The 23,757-nt window shown below is 40.6% G+C and overlaps 1 protein-coding gene across 1 annotated transcript in view; it reads left to right on the forward strand.

Annotated features, from left to right (window-relative positions):
- LOC134649986 (uncharacterized) overlaps positions 1 to 23,383 on the forward strand; it is a 137,736-nt gene extending 114,353 nt beyond the window's left edge. Inside the window, exons 3-12 of the mRNA XM_063504802.1 lie at positions 11,074 to 11,275; positions 12,048 to 12,133; positions 15,355 to 15,484; positions 16,321 to 16,446; positions 17,168 to 17,280; positions 17,509 to 17,615; positions 18,675 to 18,921; positions 19,931 to 20,094; positions 21,476 to 22,528; positions 22,775 to 23,383. Of these exons, the coding sequence (XP_063360872.1) occupies positions 11,074 to 11,275; positions 12,048 to 12,133; positions 15,355 to 15,484; positions 16,321 to 16,446; positions 17,168 to 17,280; positions 17,509 to 17,615; positions 18,675 to 18,921; positions 19,931 to 20,094; positions 21,476 to 22,524 (2,224 nt within the window). The 3' untranslated portion in view covers positions 22,525 to 22,528; positions 22,775 to 23,383. The remainder of the gene's footprint in view (positions 1 to 11,073; positions 11,276 to 12,047; positions 12,134 to 15,354; positions 15,485 to 16,320; positions 16,447 to 17,167; positions 17,281 to 17,508; positions 17,616 to 18,674; positions 18,922 to 19,930; positions 20,095 to 21,475; positions 22,529 to 22,774) is intronic.
- The last annotated feature ends 374 nt before the right edge of the window (positions 23,384 to 23,757 follow it).

The following is a 23,757-nucleotide window of genomic DNA, read 5'->3' on the forward strand; positions in this document are numbered from 1 at the left end:
AGTGAATCAAATTTAACTTGCAAGATTTGATTACAGACAGACAACGGACAGGTGAAAGTAAATAAAAGCTTGTAATAATATATCAGAAAATAAAAAGGCACGCCAATTCGTGGCATCGAAACTGAAATGAAATTGATATCATTTGTTACAAATCTGAATATGGTGCCTACATTATTGAACATCTAAATGGTGTGTCCAAAACATCCGAACGCCATGCAAAAGGGACCCATATTAAAACTCATCTTTCAGCTTCTGCGCCATATTGGCTGAACGGAAACGACTAACTTTTCAAATTCCCGTAATACAATAACTTTTTAGCTGCGGCTTGCAAGTAAACTTTTCAATTTCCCTTTGCCTGTAAACGAAAGATTGAAAATGTGTTTCCATTCTGTTATTGAGTTAGAAAAAAATTACCCGCGTCTGGCCGAGAATACATTTATTGGATTTTCTCTTCGTTCGTCTATATCGTAGACAGATTTCTACAGTATATCACAGCTGAATCTATATTAATTCGGGTAAAAGGGTCTTTTCATTCTGTTTTGAGTCATTCTTATTATGGAACAAGCTTTCTAGATTGTTTGTTGATTTGATTGATTTTGATGTTTGTATTCCAACTTAAAGTAACGCTTCAACAATTAGAAAAGGCAAAACATTATTTGAGAAAAAATTAGATAAATAATTTCAAAATATACACGGTAAGATAACCTCTCATGATCGCCGACGGTTTTTAATTACCCCACACGACGGCACTTATGCAATTTCATGCCGCAACCCGATTCCCAACCGAGCGCTACCTCCGACTCATTCCCAACGCACCGAATTGAGTGACAATGCACACATAGTCTAAAGGGGCGCATACTAGTCGTAGCACTTGGTATGAAGACTGGACCGAAAGTTGTTATACGTAGTCGTAGGATTAGGGGCTGTCAAAAATATGACTACAGTTTCATAACCGGGACAGATATAAAAAAAAAAATATTTACGAGTATTACATCCACTAGATTTCATCTTTACATCGACAAACAAAATATATGTCGTTACTTTGGTTCAACTCAACTTGCCGCCTTCACCGCAAGCAATAAGAATTATAGAATATGCCTGACCTGCCCGGCTAACCGCAAAATATGAGCCCAGATGACGCAACCCTCTACAATTTATTCGGTAATCGTTACTTAATTCCCTAACTAACCCATTTTGACAGCTTTTTATCCTTCCTATATTACGAAACTGAACAATGGACGCTATTAGGATGCTCCTTAGTTCCGTTTTCAATGTTTGTCGTGACTCGCGAATCATCGCTGAAATATTTTTTATTAAATCAATTCTTCGCTTGAATCTAAAGCAGTCAACTAAAATAGGGTGTGACAGTCACTATACTTGGAATATCGCAGCGGCCAGGGTACTCAAAATTATGTAGTTTAAGTAACTTCTTGATAATAGAGTTTATAACACTTTAAACTCTCGCGTTTTGTACACATATTTAATTACACAAACGGGTCTACCGCGATATAATTTCATTGCTTTTACCTTAAATTCCGACGTTTCTTACTTCGTTACATACACTATATTACATAGTAACACTAGGTAACCATTAGTTTGGTGTGATGGCTTCTATGTTAAGCATTAACGTTTCGCTTATTTAATAATGTAAGTGGTTTACCTTTATTTCTTGCATATTTAAGCAAAACCACCAAGCGGAAGGAGAAATTGTATGAATCGTGTGACGGCTAAATAGCGTTAAATCTGCTAACAAAAGCGAATATCATAAATCTTAGATTCTGTGTTTTTCGCATGACCAGGGACAAGTGAATATACAAAGACTGATACCTAATCGCCAAGACTTGTGCGTCAACATTGTAGATGCCGCTATGTACTTGATTTGTTTGCGTTTGCGTTCGTATACCTACTGACATAAAATCGTAGAAGGAGTATTCCACAAAATTGTCTCCCGTTATCCCTTATAAACACGAATTTTCTGAAGATTAGCAGATATAAGACTTTTTTTTTTCTGGCACAACGTATGTATTAAAAATTGCTCAGAAAAATAATCATCCACTTGGAACCTTTAAGAAATGTACCTATTTTATTTTTGTCGCGATTTTGTGGTTAGTCCCACTGGGAAATTTGTTTAATATGACCATCTTAACACATTTTTGACATTCAGGATCACGACTCCAAAATCACTCAGTAGAGATTAACAGTCTTCATACTTACATTAACTCGTCCCTGTCATGACGTAACTTTTGACGTGAACATTTCACCTCTCGTGCCTCGTTTGACACTTCCTAGGTTTTTTACTTTCGCAGCGCTTGTAATCTTTGACTGATTGCTTGTCACCAGGGAAAGTGTGCTGATATTTAATATTATAAATATTATGATCGTCTACCTGCATTCTGTGTGCAACAACGCTGTACAAAGTGGAGATTTAAATCTATAGTTTAGTAATCAATTGTTTGCGACGTTCACGAATCCTCCGAATCGATTTTCGATTTCTTTTGTTGAATTTATTATTTTGCCCTCTCGTGTTCTGGCATTTGCCAAATTATGTATTTACTCGTATTTACGAGTAAATATATAATTTGTATTTGTATAGAAAGTGTGCGTACAGTCGCCATCAAATACATAGGAGCGGCCAAGGTGTGCACAAATATATGAATAAGGCCGTTATTATATCAAGACGTTACAGTGCATGTTTAGATATTTTTGAACACATTGGCCGTTCCAATATATCTGATGGCAACTATACGTATGTTAGAGCAGAGAAAAACAACTGCAAAGATTAAACCTAGCCATTCTTGCATGTCATTTTAATTAGCAACTTGCAATCGCATGCACATGACCACCATTCCACCTCGGGACTTGCCGTCGCGTGATGCCGTCCTCATAATCGCTTCATAATGACATTAATAACGCTTGTAAAGCTTACCTACTCAATTGTGAACACTGAACAGTGAACACTCTCCAGTTTATTGCACAACTGTGCTACTTGAAGATTTTACAAAAGTTTTGTTCATTTGGATTTAAGAGATTAATTAATTAATTTAATTTTTTATTTTCTAATCGTCCGTCTCGAAAAACGTTTGTGGACATGTTTTTTGTTATGTTGGTCGGGTAAGGGTGGAATCACATCTGTCAGCATCGCGCCGCATTTTATATATGAGAAATTGCTCGTTAGTATGATGATGCGTACGCATGCTTTCAGCTTTCCGATGCGTACGCATCTTCATACTAACGAGCGATTTCTCATATATAAAATGCGGCTCGATGCTGACAGATGTGATTTCACCCTAAACATTTACAGGTCGGGTAACCAGGGTAACCATTCACAGGTCGGGTTAGCTATTACTATCACCATCCAACTCAATTATTGCCCACCTTTTAGATTATTTTCAGACACATAATACGAGCTCGATACATTTGTCCATTTGTTGTATTCCCGAAATTTTCAGTGCAACGCTCGTATGTTAACATGACAGGTCGCAAAATTAACGTAACGTAAACATTCCATTGTATGTACATTGTAACGACTGAGGTAGCGAAGCGGAAAAAATACTGACCGTTTAATTACCACTTGTCAATTTAACTGATTGCAATTAGCTATTGAATCACGTTAATTAATTATACCTACTCGATCAAATCTGCGCAATGTCTATGAGTCACAGTTACTTGAAATAAAAATGATTTATTTTTTTATTATTACTATTAATGTTGATTGAAAAAAATGCATTTTTAAATCATATACTGAAAAACCTACTATATAGTCTATAGTATCGTATGTTTACAGAATATCCGTGGCTATAAATAAATATACTTATCGATATACCTATTTTGTATTTCGTTTTATCAGAACATTTGATGCTTACCATATTTTTTTATGCATGCACCATATTTACGCATTTTTACATTAGCACATAAAGTCGGACCATGGTAAGTTTTCATGCCATTAGTGCTACGTCAAGTATGGAGCCATAAAGAATATGTACGCATTCTTACTGCCAAGTTTATTCAAAGGTAGCGTGGTCAGAGTCTAGCACATAAATATTTGTTTTGAGTAAGTAATCATCAACAACCGCGTGTCTATTTCGACGTCCGGCGACGTCGGCGAAGAGTAAAGGATGAACTTATTAAAAATGGATGCGTAAAGAGGCCCACTGATTACCAGTCCGCCGGACGGTATATCGGCCTGTCAGTTGTTCGGAACTGTCTACTTTTTGTTCTAACTGACAGGCCGATATCGTCCGGCGGACTGGTAATCAGTGGGCCCCTTTACGCATCCATTTTTAACAAGTTCATCCTTTATCAACTCTTTTACAAAAACGTTATATTAGTGCCAAACGTGTTGTATTAGCATCCTTGCAATCATTTAACCAAGGTCACCCAGGACAATTGCAACTATGGGACAAGTGCAACTACTATAAAAACATTAAGTACCTACACTCTTTTTTTTGGGGCAATCGTGTAAACATACGAGAATTGTCTCTAGCGCCATTCATAAGAGTTCACTCAATGTAAGTGGCTATAGCTATGTGGACTTGCGCGTCTGCACTTCTTGTATTTTTATAATACGAGTAGTTGCATTTGCCCCTTAGTTGCAATTGCCCTGGGTGACCTTTTGATCGGCAAATCCTGCGTAAACCTTTTGTTCGCGAGAGTAGGCATCGGTTCGTAGGGTCAGGGACAACTCGTCAAATTAGAGACCTTGTGCCGGACAATGACTCTTTGTCAATGTCCGTCACTGCGTTGTCACTGTTGTCATTCATCACAACGTACCTATCCCGACAAAGATGCCTTTCAAAAGTGTGCCGGTACTGTGATTGTAATTTGTCATTGAACTTAGAGGATAAAAAACTGCAAATTAGCTGAAACCTTGTAGGAGATAGGTACTAAAATTCAGGATGATGTTTGCATTTTTAGTGTTATTTTTGTGACGAAGTCTTCTTGCTGTTTATAACTTTATATCCAAAAAAAATCTGGCCCTGTAAGCAGCACAAAACTACAATAAAAGCATTATTTATTAAGCATCACAATCGTCTTTTGCTTTTAACCCCTTCAAAGATATTTCTAAACAATGCTGTATTTTAAATTCACATAGCAACGTCCGGGCGCCCGCCATTTCGTTTCCAAGAAAATACAACATAACACGAAATTGAAAATACTCTGCCCTCATAGTTCCCATTCAAACTGTCCATTCTATTACCACATTGTTCACGACGCATTTCAAACCTTTTGAATGCATCCAATACCATATTTGTGCCGAGTGTTGTAACAAAATCAAAACCAGCCAAGATTCAATGGCCGGGCCGCCTAGTTCCTTTGTACGTATGTGAATTATGACATCGTCGCTATAATTCTACAATTGCTTCAAATGTTCGTTTTGTCAGTGCATCTTGTACTTCGTATGGTACAGAATCGATTACGTTACGTTCTTTTACTATTTTGTAATCCGTTTCTGCAGTAACACGGGTTTATTCTTGGAAAATATATTATTGTTGTAAATCTAATTTTCTATCATAGTAACAAAATAATAGTATATGTATTACCACTAGCGCCATCTGTTGTAAACTAAGTAATAACGTGTTTTTTTAAATAAAACGTCAGTTCATTTGCAACCCAACTTGAAGTTTCATTAGGTTACGGGTCCAGCTCGTATTTAATTAGTTTTTCGGAGTGCACAGTAATAAAATGTCAGCGAACTATTCAGTGAACGTTCCAAAGTTGAAAGGGCGAGAAAACTACGACGACTGGGCGTTTGCTGTGGAAAACTTTCTCGTCTTGGAGGGCGTCGACTTGGCCAGCCAGCATGTGCTAGACGATGCAAGCGACAGAAAAGCCAGAGCTAAGATGGTTTTAACCATTGATCCTTCGCTTTATGTCCATATTAAAGGCGAGACTTCAGTGAGAAGTACTTGGATTAAGCTAAAATCATTGTTTGACGACTCCGGTTACACGCGTAAGATTAGCTTGCTGAGGAATTTAATTTCAATACGCCTAGAAACAAGTGAGTCTATGACTGCGTACGTGACACAGTTAGTGGAAACGGCACAGAAATTAAAAGGTACTGGTTTCGAGATAAACGATGAGTGGATCGGTTCTTTGTTATTGGCGGGTCTTCCAGAGAAATTTAGCCCGATGATTATGGCTATTGAGCATTCGGGGATGACTATAAGTGCAGATTCTATAAAAACAAAGTTATTGGATATGAGTACAGATTTTGAGGTTAAATCAGAAACCGCATTCATTGCTAAAAATTCGCACAAACGAATTGGAGGTAGCAATAAAACATTTCAAAAGAAAAGTTACAACAGTGGGAGTAACGAAACGCAATCTTCGAGTTCTTCGACATCTGTCAATGGAAACGTCAAAACGTCAAAAGCGTCGATACGTTGTTACGACTGTAAACAGCTGGGGCATTATAAAAATCAATGTCCTGAAAGGCAGAAAGTGAAGATGAATGCGTTTAGTGCCGTATTTTCAACAGGAAAATTTAGCCCGAATGATTTTTACGTCGATTCAGGCGCGAGCGGCCATTTTGTATCTAATAAAAACATTCTATCCAATGTTTGTTACCAACCGAAAATGAAAGAAATAATCGTTGCTAATAAAGCCTGTGTGCCAGTAGTGTGTTCAGGAGATACACAGATTACTACAGTGGTGAATAATACGGAGTATGACATTCCAGTTCGTGATGTATTGTGCGTTCCTAACCTAACCACGAATTTGTTATCAGTCAGTCAGCTGATTGCGAATGGAAACAAGGTTCATTTTGAGAAAACGGGCTGTTACATTATAAATGCACAAAATCAAGTCATCGGAAAGGCTGATTTAGTAGATGGAGTGTACCGTTTAAATATTAGGCAAATAAGTATGCTAGCGGCAACAGCAACTTCAAGTATGGATCAAGTTTGGCATAGACGTTTAGGCCATATTAATGCAAATGATCTCAGTAAAATGAATAAAGGAGTAGTTGAAGGTGTCTCATTTCAAGAAAAAAGTGGCAGGTTAGATAAATCCAGCTGTGAAGTATGCTGCGAGGGAAAGCAAGCGAGACTGCCATTTCCTCAGAGTGCAAGCAGAAGCAAGGAGGTCCTGGAATTAATCCACACGGATTTGTGCGGCCCAATGGAAAATCAGTCACTTGGAAATGCAAGATACTACCTCTTATTTGTAGATGACTATAGCAAAATGTGTTTTGTTTACTTTCTTCAATCAAAACATCAAACATTCAGATACTTCAAGGAGTTCCAGAAATTAGTTGAAAACCAGCAGTCTAAGAAAATTAAAGTTTTAAGAAGTGACGGTGGTGGAGAATTTTGCTCAACTGAAATGGAGAACTACTTGAAGCAGTGCGGCATAGTGCATCAGAAAACAACTGCGTATACACCAGAATCTAATGGTGTTTCGGAAAGATACAACCGTTCTTTAGTAGAGAAAGCACGCTGTTTTCTTTTCGATGCTCAATTTGATAAGAAGTTTTGGGCAGAAGCTATAAACACAGCAGTGTATGTAAAGAATAGGTCACCGGCATCAGGACTCGATGGAGATACTACACCTTATGAAATGTGGACAGGCAAGAAGCCAAACATTGGCCACTTACGGATCTTCGGTAGCCCAGTAATGATGCATGTCCCAAAGCAAAAGCGCAGAAAATGGGACAAGAAAGCGACCAAGATGTACCTTGTTGGTTATTCAGAAGTCACCAAAGGTTATCGCTTGTATGATCCAAATTCTCAGGATATATTGCCAGAGACATAATAATTATGGAAAATTTTGGTGTAAAAGAAAGAACGCTTTTGGTAGAAGACCATCAAAAGGAGGATAGTGAGTGTGTGACTCTAGAGGCACAGAGTAGCTGGTCTAGAAGTATGTCACAGAGTACCACAGATGACAGCGTTCACGAGGATAACAATGATGTGACGTATGTTCCAAGTGAGGATGACAGCTTTTACGAGCTAGAAATGGATTCGACACTGGAGACAGAGCAAGAAATGCAGGAGGTGTCCAAGCGTGTTCGACGTCAACCAGATTACTATGGCTATGCAACCATGTGTGTTGATGAGGTTCCAGGAGAAAATATCTCACTTACCGAGGCTGTGACCGGACCAGAAAAAGTGCAGTGGCAAAGTGCAATGAAAGAGGAACTGAAATCTTTCAGTGATAATGACACTTGGGTGCTGGTAGATAGGCCAAAGGATGGTACAGTGGTGAAAAATAAGTGGGTGTTTAAAAGGAAATTTAACAGTGATGGTGAAGTGCGCTATAGAGCAAGGTTAGTCGCAAAAGGTTTCACACAAAAGAAGGGCATAGACTTTACAGAAACCTTCTCGCCAGTGTTAAGGTACTCCACTCTAAGACTCTTGTTTGCTCTGAGTGGTCAATTAGATTTAAATATGAATCACTTAGATGTACCTACAGCTTTTTTGAACGGTTTCATTAAAGAAAATGTATACATGGAAATACCAGAATGTTCCAATTTTGTAAATTGTGATAATAAGGTACTAAAATTAAAGAGGGCAATTTATGGCCTAAAGCAGTCTGCTAGGGCCTGGTACACTAGAGTAGAAGAATGTTTGTTAAAACTGGGTTATCAGAAATCAAAGTATGAACCCTGTCTGTTTATAAAATGTGAAAACAATGTGAAAGTATATATTGCATTATTTGTGGATGACTTCTTTGTGTTTTATAATTGCAGAAATTCATATGAGGAGTTAAAGTCTGAACTTGTTAATAAATTTAAAATAAAGGACTTAGGCCAGATCAAGCAGTGTTTAGGAATGAGAGTAAATGTTAAAAAAGATTGTATCACTGTTGACCAAGAACAATTTGTTGAGAATATTTTAAACAAATTTAATATGCCCAATTGTCAAGGTTCAAGCACTCCTATGGAAGTCAATTTAAAATTAGAAAAGGAAATAAATAATTGTGATAAAAGGTATCCCTATCAACAATTAATAGGTAGTCTTATGTACCTGTCTGTCCTAACACGACCTGATATTGCTTATAGTGTAAGTTTTCTTAGCCAGTATAACAATAGTTATAATGAAACTCATTGGAAACATTTAAAAAGACTGTTAAGATATTTACAGAAAACTAAAAGCTATGGTTTAGTGTATAGAAAGTGTAATAGTTCTTTGCATGGTTTTGTGGATGCTGATTGGGCAGCATGTACTATAGATAGAAGATCTTACACAGGTTATTGCTTCATAATGTCGGGATGTGTAATATCTTATGAATCCAGAAAGCAAAGAACTATTGCTTTGTCGAGCTGTGAATCGGAATACATGGGATTAAGCGAAGCTTGTAAAGAGGCAATTTATTTAAAGAATTTGTTAAATGATATCTTAAAACCATGTGAGAGTACACCAATATGCTTATACAGTGATAGTCAAAGTTCACTCAAATTAGCAGCTAATCCATTGTTCCACAAGAGGACCAAGCATATTGATGTGCGACATCACTTTGTTAGAGAATGTGTTATGTATAATAAGGTCAAACTAGAATATGTACCAACTTCTAACATGCCAGCTGATTTGCTCACAAAAAGCCTTAGTGCAGACAAGCACTATAAATTTATGAAATTAATGGGCATATCTGGAATATAAGTTTCTGAAATAGTAAGCTTCTGTTTGTTGTTTTTGAGATTAAAACTCTCAGGTCATTTTTAGATTATTTTGTTAAGAGAGGATGTTGTAAATCTAATTTTCTATCATAGTAACAAAATAATAGTATATGTATTACCACTAGCGCCATCTGTTGTAAACTAAGTAATAACGTGTTTTTTTAAATAAAACGTCAGTTCATTTGCAACCCAACTTGAAGTTTCATTATGTATTGAATATTTTGCCTCACCTAGAAGGTTACCTCATACTTGGAATCGATCTGAATTGTCAAATGAAATTTTATTATATTTCAGCCTATTTGTTGCTATTTTTCTGAGTATCAATGATAAAGTCGGACCAACCTAATTCTACATGGCATTTGTAGTGACTAAGTATGGCAACTGGCCATGTCATCATTATAATCAAATTTCTATGAAAATACGACGTTTATAATGTTAGTACCTCACTTTGTTCTGTTCAATCAGCTGCAAAAGTTAGCTTTGACAGACTATTGCAAAATTACAATTAATAAAGATTAAATAGGCTTCCATTTTAATTAAACCTTTTAACTTGTCATTTGCTCAAGTTCGTTCCTAAGTTTCTGACGCTTCATTAGCGCACGAAGTGATTAAAATTTTACTTGTTCACTTCTTAAAGAACGTTAATGAGCTTTTTATTATGTTCATCGTTCTAACAATACAGCAATAAGATCGGCCGACACATGGGAATTGATAAATCGACAATATACTGAAGGTGAAACCACATTTTTTCCTCCCGTTTTCATTATTTACCTACCTACCCATTCAATCTATGATTTATAAGACTTTCTCTGTATAAACAATGCGCTTAGATTTCAGATTGTGTGATAAAAAAAGTGTGTGTTTACGGAAGAAAAGCCCGTTAATGTGTCGTTCGGTTCGCTGATGGCAATTATTGGTAAAATATGGACGCCTCTAAAGAGCCGCAAATTATGCGCTTGTGGTTTGACGTGATGGCAGATTCGTTCGCGATGCTTAATGGGATTGCCAGTGTTTTACAACTTCATTTAAATATTTGTGTGAGACTAAAATAAAAAAGTTGGACTAGATCTAGCCATTATTTGTTTATTAACCAGCCGGTTTAATTTTTGCATTAATGTAAGCTATAAATCAAATTGGTCCATAAATCTCCTGTAACCGATCCTAAATGACACCTAATTTGTCCAACTCATTGAGCTGGGGTGTTCAAAATGGTTTAATAACCATAAATTATCATCATCATCATATCGCCTATTGCTAGGCATAGGCCGCTCTTCGAGTACGCCACTTGTCCTGGTCCTGCGTTAATCTCGTTCAGAAATGACCCGCAATCTCCTGAATGTCGTCCACCTAACGAGCTATATACCTCACTCACTCGGTCTTCAACCTTGATGCCGACCACACACCTGAACTAAAGTTGACTTATGAAAACAAACTAATGCTCCATTCCCTCTTTCCAGGTTCATGGGCGTATGCGTGCATGAGGGCCAACTCCACGCCCTCACCGAGTACATGGAGGGCGGGTCCCTCGAGCAGGTGATCCTGGGCATGCCCCCCGAGCCCCTCCCGCAGGCGGCGCGGATCTCGCTCGCCGCCGACATGGCCGCCGGGCTCGAGTACCTGCACTCGCTCGGCGTGTTCCACCGCGACCTCACCGCCAAGGTACTACCCAAACCCTGGGTAGGGTTGTTCTATGAAAAAATGGTATATCCCGACAAAAATCCTAACATTTCCTGGACGCTAATTTCTCCAAACATGACCCAGTGGGCTACCAGCCCCTTGACTCGCCATCACATGCTTTGCCTACACATAACCTTCTTATTCCTCTGCTCAACTACAAACGCTTAGCTTGCTTTTAGTGATTTATATAGGTCGACGAGTGTCCGGGTTTTTTAGAAACCACAACTGCCAAGTTCCCCCCTCAATCCTGACAAAGGACCAAAAATCCTGACATGTCAGGGGAGATCCTGAAGTATGGCAACCCTATCCCTGGGTGTCTCGCTCGCACGCATGCCCCTGGAATAAGCGCAACCACTTGGAGTGTTCCATCAAGAGTATCAAAACCTTACCGCCAAGGAATACATGCCACCTACCGCCAATGACTAGAACCTCATCGATACCGCGACTTTGACCTTAGTGTAAGGCCTGAATGGACGCTCGAGTTGGGCGTGCATGTTAAACAAATGCAAGCGTATAGGAGCGGCCTTAGTGCACGCTGCCCAAATCACTTGTGAGCCCGACGCCACGCTGCACGCCACGCCGAACGACCGCTTCGAGCGTCCACTCAGGCCTTACACTTAGATACCTATAGGTATTGAAAAGACTCGATCTGTTTCATAATTTACTGCAACAATGCTATCTCATCCTTTATCGACTATTCTCATCTTCGTGTTTAAAAAGTATACTTAGTAATTAATATTAACTTTTTTTACAGAATGTATTAGTAAGAAAGCACGGAGAAGGAGACTTCACCGCAGTCGTGGCCGACTTCGGTCTCGCCGCTAAAATACCTCATCAAGTGTAAGTACCTATGCTACAATTTTATTCTTAACAGTTTTGAATAATTCACAGTTAGTTTCACTAACCACGGTAAAAGGTAATCACGGTTCATATCCCGGTCTATATACGTCTAGTGAATTCTATTCTTTACAATTAAAACTAAGGCGGTCTTCACATTAGATGCGGAATACGTTGTTGTCGCGCTCATTCGCCAGACACTAGCGTCTTTTGAGCGTCGGCGTCTAGTCAGCGCTATGGAATATGGCAGCCATAGAGTTGACTAGACGTCTACGCTCAAAAGACGCTAGTGTGGGAAGGCCTTAAAGGCACATAGGGTGCGCCCAGATCTATGGAATGCGAGGTGTACATTTGTACAATTATAAACGACATATTATATTAAAAGTAGCGGCTCTATGAGATGTAGACCACCATATCATATGGCTCCGGCAATTAAAAATCCATGTCATTATCGAACATGCTTTACATAATTTCTCGACAATCGGTAGAGAAATACCTACGACCTGTGGAGGAGAATAACCCAAGTTTCCTTTCGGCACAGTTATATAATAGTTCTTACCTTTCGGTATGGTCTCAACACTCTCAACAACCGGCCGTCCTTTTCTGTCTCCAAGAATTAACTTATAAAACAAGTCGACTACGGAGCTATAAGAATAACGATCTGTTATCCATTATTCACCGTGTTATCCGTTTTTTAAACCAACATAATAATATAATTATTCATTTTGATCGACATACATATACTATTATTACTAAATTAATTAACGCTCCAGCAATTAGTCACAAGTGAGAGTCGCCCGCCATTTTATATAATAAATAATTGACGCCACCTCTTATTTCAATAAATTCATTAAATTATATAAGCGTCCCTAATATCTTTAGCATAAGAATCATATTAAAAAACCATATGGTTGTGAAATGTGCAAGTTTAAATGTTATTAGTAGATTTTGCGTGCGGTATAAGGTAACGTCAACTTGCCTGCGAAGTGATTAAATGCATTATCATATTATATGCATCGGACTAACTGTTTGTCATGCATGAACAGTGAACACTATTGGACACAGTCCATGAAATTTTAAAGAAAATCTACAAATAATCGCGAATGTTTTTTAATGGAAATCGCCTGAACAACATCAGAAAATAACGATTTTTTTAAATGTATTTAGGTACTTAAGGCGAGATATGATTTCATGTCAAGCTTTATTTTAGATTACCTATTTTAATTTAACAATCGTGTAGCCATGCGGAACTTGCTAACTATGTAAACAAAAGTCATTAGTAAATTCATATTTTTAACAATTTCAATATGGCGGTTTCTTTACATAGCAAGTTCCATAGAATGACACTTTAGTAACGCCTCTAACTTATTTTATCTAAAAGTTATTGTAATACATAATACAAATCTAAAAAGATATTAAAATATACCCATCTGCGGAAGGGCTTCGATAGTGATTTTGGTGCGAAAATCTGCCATTATTTTTTTCTGATTATTTTAATTAACCCTAAGTATATATTACTCTTACAACTGACAAGGAAATGTACCCAACTGTCTGGCTCTGATTTGATTAAAGTCAAACAAAGTCCTCCGCCGCGTCTGTCTGTGTGTCTGTTTGTTCGCGATAAACTCAAAAAGAACTGAACGGATTTTTATGCGGTTTTCACATAGGTGAAAACCCTCTATCGACGCCTCTATCGATAGCAATAGTGATTCTTGAGGGAGGTTTGAGTGTATAATTTGTTAACTCGTGCGAAGCCGGGGCGAGTCGCTAGTATAAAAATAAATCAAATCGTAGCCGGACAGTTGAGTTCCTCTCTTTGTGAGACAAAAGACGATGACTCTAAGACAGCTTAGAGGACCTACAGAGGACGTGCCGAAGAATTATACAAACATATATAGGTACGCCCGAAAAACACAACCAACCTCCTTGGGCAGTCGGATAAAAATAAAAACCTGTCAAATAGAAACCAACAGTTGAACACATATGAAAGTTATTTTTATAATCGCCAACCTTTACCAGTTATTTTTAGAAGCAAAACAAAAAGGAATGAGTAAAAAAACTTGGCAATACAATTCTGACTAATTTACATATTACGTAATGTTTTGTGTACTCCGTCGTACGCCAAGGAAACGTGGGTAGATTTCTATCATCCACCTGTTAACTCATAATTCTTAATCTTTATTTCAATTACATAAGGTTCACCTTTGTGCAGTCAATATTATTGATGTTAGTTCATTCATAACTAGTTCAATGCCACGTGTTTTATAGCTCACAGAAATAACAGCTGATCATACTATATTTACAAACTTGCAGCCCAGATTTACGTGTACGATGTTACTGCAACGGTTTACGTGCTATTTTGACCAAGCATTGACTATTTATGTATGTAATCCACCTTTATCTAATCTAATACGTTTAAACGAGCAATTCTTGTTTATATCTTATTATGTTTGTTTGTTTGTTATGGGGATCTCGGAAATGGCTCTAACGATTTCGATGAAATTTGCTATATGGGGGTTTTTGGGGGCGAAAAATCGATCTAGCTAGGTCTTATCTCTGGGAAAACGCGCATTTTCGAGTTTTTTTATGTTTTCCGAGCGAAGCTCGGTCACCCAGATATTTTCATACTATACGATATAAGTACATGAATATGCTCGGGTTCAAAAAAGACTTTCATTCGTGGGATTTCATGAAGATTTGAAATGAATAAACCCCAAGTGATATATGGGCCATTTTATTTAAAGTTGTCCCCTACACTTTTTTTTCAAAATTGTAATGTTTATGTTATTTCTACTCAGAATCATGAGCTCTTTTGATCCTAATAGGAGAAAAAGTGTCCTTAGATTTCCATACATTTTTCGATCCTTCCATTCCGAAACCGCCATACAAAGTGTATGAAAAAATGGTAACGGAATGGGAAAAAACCTTGGGACACTTTTTTTCTCCTATTAGGATAGAAAGAGCTCGTGATTCTGAGTAGAAATAACATATAAATTCACAAATTAAAAAAAAAGTGTAAAGGGGACAACTTTAAATCAAATGGCCCATATCTGTGTATCATGATATTCATGATGTAAACTGTCATTCAATAGAACTTGCTAACTATGTAAACAAACCGCCATACTAAAATTGACACTGAATGTCAATTTCCTAGTAACTTTTGTTTACATAGTTAGCAAGTTCTATTGAATGACACTTTAGTAACTACTGGATGGTTTTTACAGGAACGGCTACCGGCTGCCAAGCGTGGGCTCCCCGTGGTGGATGTCGCCCGAGTGCCTCCGCGGCCGCTGGTACGACAACCGTTCGGACATCTTCTCGTACGGCATCATACTGTGCCAGCTGATCGCCAGGGTAAGGACCACCCCAATGGGATTAATAGCCCAATATCTGTACCTCGCAGTAAGACGGTTGATGATGATGGAGAACAACTCAGCACTGCCTTGCCTCAAACTAAATGTCGAACATTACCAGAATCAGGCGTGACTCACTCCGCGATTTCGTCGCGTCGCTACAAGTTACATGCGGCCCACACCAATTTTGGTGTCTAGACATAGTAGTTGCCGCGCACCGCTACGGAACGGACGCCTGCTCGCGCTTACACCTAGCGGCCATATTTGTCGTAATAGACGCGTTTTGTTAGAGAGTGAACTTTCTGTACCTAGTACTATTGTTTATTCTGTGCCAGAATCAAGATTATCGAAAGTAGGGATGAAACATTTTTAAACTGCGCGGCACCGAGACATTTACAAAAGCTGGTGCCTTTGCCGTAGTTGTGTGGGTATATCTACCAAGATTACTTTACATTATGCATGCAAGGTGCTCTAGAAGAGCGCGCTGTTTAACCAGAAATTTGTCTCAGAAATTATGCTAAATTAAACCTGAACATTTTGAAACAAAGTTCAAAAACATGTCGGAAATATATTCCCTTTGTTTTATAAAGGCTTAAAAAAAGGTTTATGTCGTTGTCGATCCTGGAGGTCTACCTGCACCCCTATCACATGATTGGCGGGACTATCTCGCGGCGAGATAGACTACCCGTCTTTTTCTATGTTAATAAAAGAGGGACGGGTAGTCTATCTGGCCGCGAGATACTGTCGCGCCAATCATGTGCTAGCCCGGCTGCTTAATATAAGAATTTTGAATGACGCCTAACGCCTCATAAATAACTCATAATGTTTCGCTCAAAGGTGGACGCCGATCCGGACGTGCTCCCGCGCACGGACAATTTCGGCCTCAACTACATGGCGTTCGTGGAGCTGTGCGACGAACAGACCGTGCCGGACTTTCTGAGGCTCGCCTTCAACTGTTGCATCGTGAGTTGTGTCCCTTACACGATCGCCTTGTGTACCTTATCCAACCTCTTAAGTAAATATCACTAAACTTCCAAGTAACTTGTTCAAAGAATTGTGCATCGAACAAACCGTGCCGGACTTTCTGAGGCTCGCGATCCACTGTTGCATCATGTCCCTTACACGATCGCCTTGTGTACCTTATACAACCTCAGAAATATATATCACACCTATGTGTTACACCTCCAAGTAACTTGTTCAAAGAATTGTGCATCGAACAAACCGTGCCGGATTCCTTCGGCTCGCCTTCAACTGTTGCATCATGAGTTGTGTCCCTTACACGATCGCCTTGTGTACCTTATACAACCTCAGAAATATATATCACACCTATGTGTTACACCTCCAAGTAACTTGTTCAAAGAATTGTGCATCGAACAAACCGTGCCAGATTCCTTCGGCTCGCGTTCAACTGTTGCATCTTGAGTTGTGTCCCTTACACGATCGCCTTGTGTACCTTATACAACCTCTGAAATATATATCACACACACCTATGTGTTACACCTCCAAGTAACTTGTTCAAAGAATTGTGCATCGAACAAACGGTGCCGGACTTCTTCGGCTCGCCTTCGTTGTTTTAATGAAAATAATGATAACTAATCGTCATGGCGATTATTCAGCCACCCGGGAATTTTTGTCGTTTTTTGGGAGTCCAAATAGAATATTCACATATTGTTGTTTGTTCCAGTACGATCCTAAAGCGCGGCCGCTATTCCCTGAGATAGTGAGCAACCTCGCCGAGATTAAAGAAAGCTTGGACGATGCGCCGTGGGGCCACGCGCCTAACATCAGCTACGAGAGGTATGCCGTGCGATTTGATAGCTGTTCTGTCGGTAAATCATTTTTTCTCTGCTTTGGACAATAAAGCATATTTTTAATCACCTACCGGTCCATAAGAACGATAAGTACCTAATCACTTCTTGCCTTTTTGACGCAGGTCTACGGTGCGTCAGCGCATTTTGAACAGGGCAGGGGAATGGTCGATTTTTTACATGACTAAAGTATCGATTTTGTTTGGTATGTTTTTAGCGAGGAGTCGGACTCGTCGGGTCCACGGTCGTGCCCCGGGCTGTACGCGTGGCGCCCCCTCCGGCACGTGAGCCACGACCCGCTGCGACATACTCCGCTCGATACCAGTAAGTGGACGATAAACGAGCAACTTCTGTAAGAAATTCAATCGGGCCCGATGAATCTCGAAGTTATTCTACCCAATAAGGAGCAGTACTGATGTAGAGGGTATTAAAGGAAAAGAAGGACTTAAAACTAGTGTCCGACCGAAGATTCGGTTTCGATTTCGGCCATAAAATCATGTTTCGGCCGTAGTTTCGGTTTCGGTCAAAAAATGGCCGGGCCGAAACATAATAAATAGTACTTCGTACCAGGGATGTTGCGAATATCCGCATCCGCAACCGGTTTTTTATGTACCTATTTTGACAGCCTTTAAAAATCCGCATCCGCGGATGTCAAAAAATCGGCATCCGCAAGTTTCGTAATATCCCTGCTTCGTACTATGAAACTAAATTATGTGACAAAGACCAACAGTTGGGGAGCAAGTAGGACAACAATATTTATGTATTATACAGAAATTAATTCGTTTATTAGAAAACACAATTCCCCTAATGATGGCGCCACTGGACGGTCGACGCAGTCTTAATATGTGTATAAAAGCGGTTTAATGAAATTTATTGAACGATTTTAATAAATCTGCAAAAGTTTCGGTTTCGGCCGAAACTAGAGCCAATGCCGAACCTTCGGTTTCGGCAAAAAACATGTTTCGGTCGGACACTACTTAAAACCTTAAATATCATCATCATCATCTTCCTCGCGTTGTCCCGGCATTTTTGCCACGGCTCATGGGAGCCTGGGGTCCGCTTGGCTACTAATCCCAGTAATTGGCGTGGGCACTAGTTTTACGAAAGCGACTGCCATCTGACCTTCCAACCCAGAGGGTAAACTAGCCCCGTATCGGGATTAGTCCGGTTTCCTCACGATGTTTTCCTTCACCGAAAAGCGACTGGTAAATATCAAATGATATTTCGTACATAAGTTCCGAAAAACTCATTGGTACGAGCCGGGGTTCGAACTCGCGACCTCCGGATTGCAAGTCGCACGCTCTTACCGATAGGCCACCAGCGCTTTTTTAAACGCGCTTAAAACCTTAATAAATTGTGTCGGTATCGGTATATACTTTCCAGTCCAACACCGACGCTCGCTCTCCGAGCTCGAGTGGGGCTTGCCGCTTCCCCCGCGCGGCGCGCCGCCGCCGCACCGCTCCGCGTCCGCGCTGCCGGCCGCGCGCGCGCCGCCGCGCCTCGCGCGCCTGCACCGCCTCGCGCACATCATGCTGCTGCGCGACCCGCCCCGCGGCCGCGGCGGCACGCCGCTGCACACCTTCCGCGGCGTCAACAAGATACTGGAGCATCCGCATTCCAGGGCCAGCGGGTGAGGAACTTTATAATCCTGGTCACGGCACCAATTGTAACACTCGACCCCGCCCTATATCCTGGAGCTCCCGTCGCCGCACAATTTAATGACCGACTAGCCCCAGCTTAAGAGGATAGTGGATGTAACCGCCGTGCAGGTCAGGAGCTCGACGACTCAAATAAAAGGCTTCAATTCTTAGTGAACTGATATAATTCTCCAAAGTACTGGTTTACAAGGGTTCTTGCCAAAACGGTTAAATGTAGAAGTGGTGGATATTGTATGAAGGCTGATGAGAGAGCGATTTGCAATATTTGATCAGTACAAAAGGTGGTTTAAATTTAGGTGCCTCTAATTGGCCGCGATACAAAGTATGTGGAGCGCTCCTATTGGTGCTTAAGAAAAAGCTTCCGAATACTAGCCGAGCCCGACGGCCGCGTTTAGCTACTGCATTAGGAATATAGGTATTGAGATTTTATACAAATAAAGGTTGCGTTCGCAACAGTGGACGACCGCTTCTCCGTATAAAAATAATCCCCATTCTCCTCCTATAAAATATTTTCCATAATGTTAATAGGTATCCACAATATAAGAGAATAAGGTACAAAAGTAGTCCTTATTTTCCTACCAGTAAAAGCGGTGACGTGGCGTCTTTCTATTTCGTTTTAATTTTCTATACCTAGTGTTAATCTGTCAGCTCCCAGCGGCTCATATTTGAGCCAGAACGCTTATGGGTGACGTCATATCGTGGGAACACAGACAATCCAACCTCTAGACATAGCATAGTCGCGCTACCCCCTCTGCCACACATACGGTAGCGTTACTCCATCTTCGAGTCAATCCCGTGCCGTGACTGGTCCGTGTCTTTGAACGGACCAATCACGGCACGGGATTCGCTCACCTCGTCCCCCCGCACCCCCGTATTTTTGGCAGCATCGGTTTCATGAAAGAATTGGCCTAAGCACAGTCTAGAGGTTGGATTGTCAGTGCGTGGGAAACGACAGATTAAGCAATAAAACATATTTGACAGTTTCTCGTCATGCGTGGAACTCCCGTCGCCGCTAGTGCGAGTGTCGGACGAGCCCGAGCCGGGCGAGCCGCGGTGCGCGTCGCTGCCGTCGTCGCCGGGCGTGTCGCGGCGCGGCTCGCTGGAGCGGCCCGTACAGCAGCAGCCGCGCCCTATCAACAACACCGGTAACTTTCACACCCGTACGTTTGCCCCACAGACAATCTAACCTCTAGACATAGCATAGTCGCGCTACCCCCTCTGCCACACATACGGTAGCGTCACTCCATCTTCGAGTCAATCCCGTGCCGTGATTGGTCCGTGTCTTTGAACGGACCAATCACGGCACGGGATTCGCTCACCTCGTCCCCCCGCAACCCCGTATTTTTGGCAGCATCGGTTTCATGAAATAATTGCCCTAAGCTCAGTCTAGAGGTTGGATTGTCAGTGGTTTGCCCAACTGTTAAACCGCCGAGCTATGCTTATGAAATGATAAGCGTTGGAAATACTTAATATTTTTCATATTAGCATGTTTGTGGAAAGGGATCATCCATTAATTACGTCACACGAATTTCTAGGTTTTTTTACCCCTCCCCCCTCCTTGTCACATTTGGTCACATTTTGCAAACCCCTCCCCCCCTGGTGTGACGTCACATTTTAGGCAATTTTGTTTTCAACTAAATCGACAATATTAACTCGGCATTGTTTTTTTAATAAAAAAATATTTTTGATATATAAATATTAGTAATTTTATAACACAACGAAAGTTACATCCAAAATCTCATTATTTAACTGTACAGCGAATAAAAAAATATAAATTAATTTTCGGTTACTGATGAAGTTAAAGTGACATCACAATGTTTGTGACTACCCCCTCCCCCATGTCACAACATGTCACATTTTCTTGACCCCCTCCCTCCCTAAACGTGTGACGTAATTAATGGATGACCCCAAAATGTTAACTTGCCGCAACTTATACCACAAGTTTAATAGTACATTATTGTCGAGGTTCGGAAGTAGCTACTTGCTGGCTGAGGATTCGTTTTAAACGGACGACCTTGGGAGTCCGTTTAATTGAATCCGAAGCCAGCAAGTAGCCTTCCAGCCGAGTCATATATAGTGCTTTTCTCAAAAATGGTGCAAGAAATATAAATATTTTACAGAAGCAACGTTCTAATTTTTATAGAAAAAAGTAAAACCATTAAAAAGATTTGCTTGCCGCCTTTAAAAAAAGAAGTGTATTTTTCTGCTGAAAATACGCCAACGTATTTGAGACACCTAAATAATCGCGGTACCAACATTATAATAATAAGTGCTGATCATCTGTTTGGCTGTTTAATGGACCTATGCCTTCATTTGATATGGCCATTTAAAGTTTTAAAAAGTTTGGAACTCGTTAAATAATGGAATTTGTATGCAACATTGCAGTCCCGAAATCGAGACTGCAATGTTTTTAACTTTTTAATTTTTTGAATGACCATAAACTACGCACTTCGCAATCTATTTTTTAACCGGCAACGTCGACTTTGCCGTCCATTTTTGAGAAAAGGAACATTTTGTTGTTTCCAGAGCTATCGGAAGGCGCATTACTCGGCGCGGCGCGGCGGCGCGGCTCCTGCGAGTCGGGCATCTTCTCCGTCGCCAACGAGGACCTCTGCGCCACGCACGCCGACTGCTTCTACAACGCCATGTGCCCCTGCTCGCTCATGGGCTGCCAGCGCTGCTGGTGGTGGCCGAGACACCGGCCCACACCGGACACGACAGACGAAGACTACCGCGACCCGCCGCTGCGAATGTGTGAGCATTGTCTGATTATTTACGATAGACTGTTCAACGCTAGAACGTACAAGCGCGGCGCCGCCGGCTCGGCCAATTCTAGCCTCTTCGTCCTCGACGACTCCGCCCTTTCGACTACGACAGTCAGCTCGCTGCGGAGTCTAGACGACTTAGAAGAAGTCCCCTCCCGCGACGAGCCGCAACCGCGGAAAATAATCGAGCATGACGCTTCACCGTTCCTGTGCGGTAAGCTCGACTCTAACCGACCGGATTCCGACGCCTCCGAAACGCCGGAGCCTCAAAAGGAATACCATATTCTAGACAGATGTTGCTGCGTCAGTCGCGCGAAATGTATAAGCGGGTGCGTCTCCCATAAACCTTTAGATGACGATGAGCTGAGCTATCTTCTTCAACGCGGACCGCTTATCAACCATCTTCTAAATGCCTCGTGTAAGAGAACCTCCAGCGTGTACACGGATAGTTCAGAGGACGTGGCGTCGCTAGCCGGTTCGGACAGCCTCTATTGTGACGAAAGGATCCCGCGTCACGTCCGCTCCGCGCAGATCTCCAAAATAGTGGAGTATTTCGAGCGCAAGGGCGCGGACTTCAAGTGCGATCGGACGTTCAAAAGTTCACGTTTCAAAGTGAGCAACTTCAGCAAAATGGAAATGTTACAGTTCGCGAAAGGTAAGGAAGGCGAGCGGAGTGAGAAGGAGTACTTCGTGGACGTGAAACACAGGGGGCTGGATGACGGCTGCGGGCGGAAGTGCGTCCAGCAGAGACTCATGATCTGTGAGGGCGCCGTCAAGTCGAAACTGCCCCTCTTCGACAAGAAGTCGTAGCGACGTTGAGCGTTACAACCACAGACAAGACATCCTCTAAACTGAGCATAGTAACGCCCCCCCCCCTCTGCCACTCATACTCCAGTTTTACTCCATCTTCGAGTCAATCCCGTGCCGTGATTGGTCCGTGTCTTTGAACGGACCAATCACGGCACGGGATTCGCTCACCTCGTCCCCCCGCACCCCCGTATTTTTGGCAGCATCGGTTTCATGAAATAATTGCTCTAAACTCAGTCTAGAGGATTCCTAGTCTATGGTTACAACTGATGTGTCAAATCGATAGTGATTCGATACTTCCATAGTAGTTACGGATAAATATTTTTACTCTATAATATACACGGCGATATTGGAGTGATTCAAGGCTAGTGCCACCGGTTCCCGTCTACATATTCTATAGATACGACGTATCGTGTTGAGATTTGTTTGGCCGCGCGCCGTACTGTTTCGATTTTATTTTGACGACTGAATTAAAAGTAAGGTTTAGGAGGAAGGTTGTAGATTTAGTTTTAGTGAAAATATTAGTTCGGGCGGAGCTTTTCAGTTGATCCTACGATGGCCTATTGTTACGCAATAGTCTATATTAGTCTAAATATATATGGCAGCATATAATCATAATTTTCTCAATGAAGCGCATTCTTTATAGTTATACCGTTTATATATAAATTCGAGTTTTGTAAATACGTTTAGGTTTAATATGTTTCATCTAAACTTATTTATACACAGTATTATATTAGTACTTGCCAGTTCAGTTAATTATAATGTACATACAACCGTAGCTGTTAAGATTTAGCAACTGTCATAATAATAATTTTTGTACTTTTAAAGTGGCAGCAGTTTAATAGATAATTTAGTGATTTAACCTTTTTAGATTTTAATATACATCCTTAATCCTTATTAAATTTAATCGACAAAGTCATAGATTGAGTTATTTAAAATTATAGTTTTTTATATTTGCTAAATAATTATTTTAAAGTCGGTCGGCTAAGAATCGTTTCTGTCTCCTTCACTTGCGTCTGGTGTGATTAAGACTTATACTTACAGACTTATTGATACAACATTATACAAATTTATCATTGGTTTTAGTTGGTCAAATAGATGACAGACTCTTATTTGTCAAACTGTCATGTGTTGATAAATCTGAATAAGATTTAAGTTCACCAAAAAAAAAGAAGCAAGCAAATTGTTTACATGAGTTTCTAATCTTTACTCAGTTTATTCCACTAAAACAACAAT

Source organism: Cydia amplana, chromosome 8, assembly GCF_948474715.1.
Source record: "Cydia amplana chromosome 8, ilCydAmpl1.1, whole genome shotgun sequence".
NCBI classification, from domain to species: Eukaryota; Metazoa; Arthropoda; class Insecta; order Lepidoptera; family Tortricidae; genus Cydia; species Cydia amplana.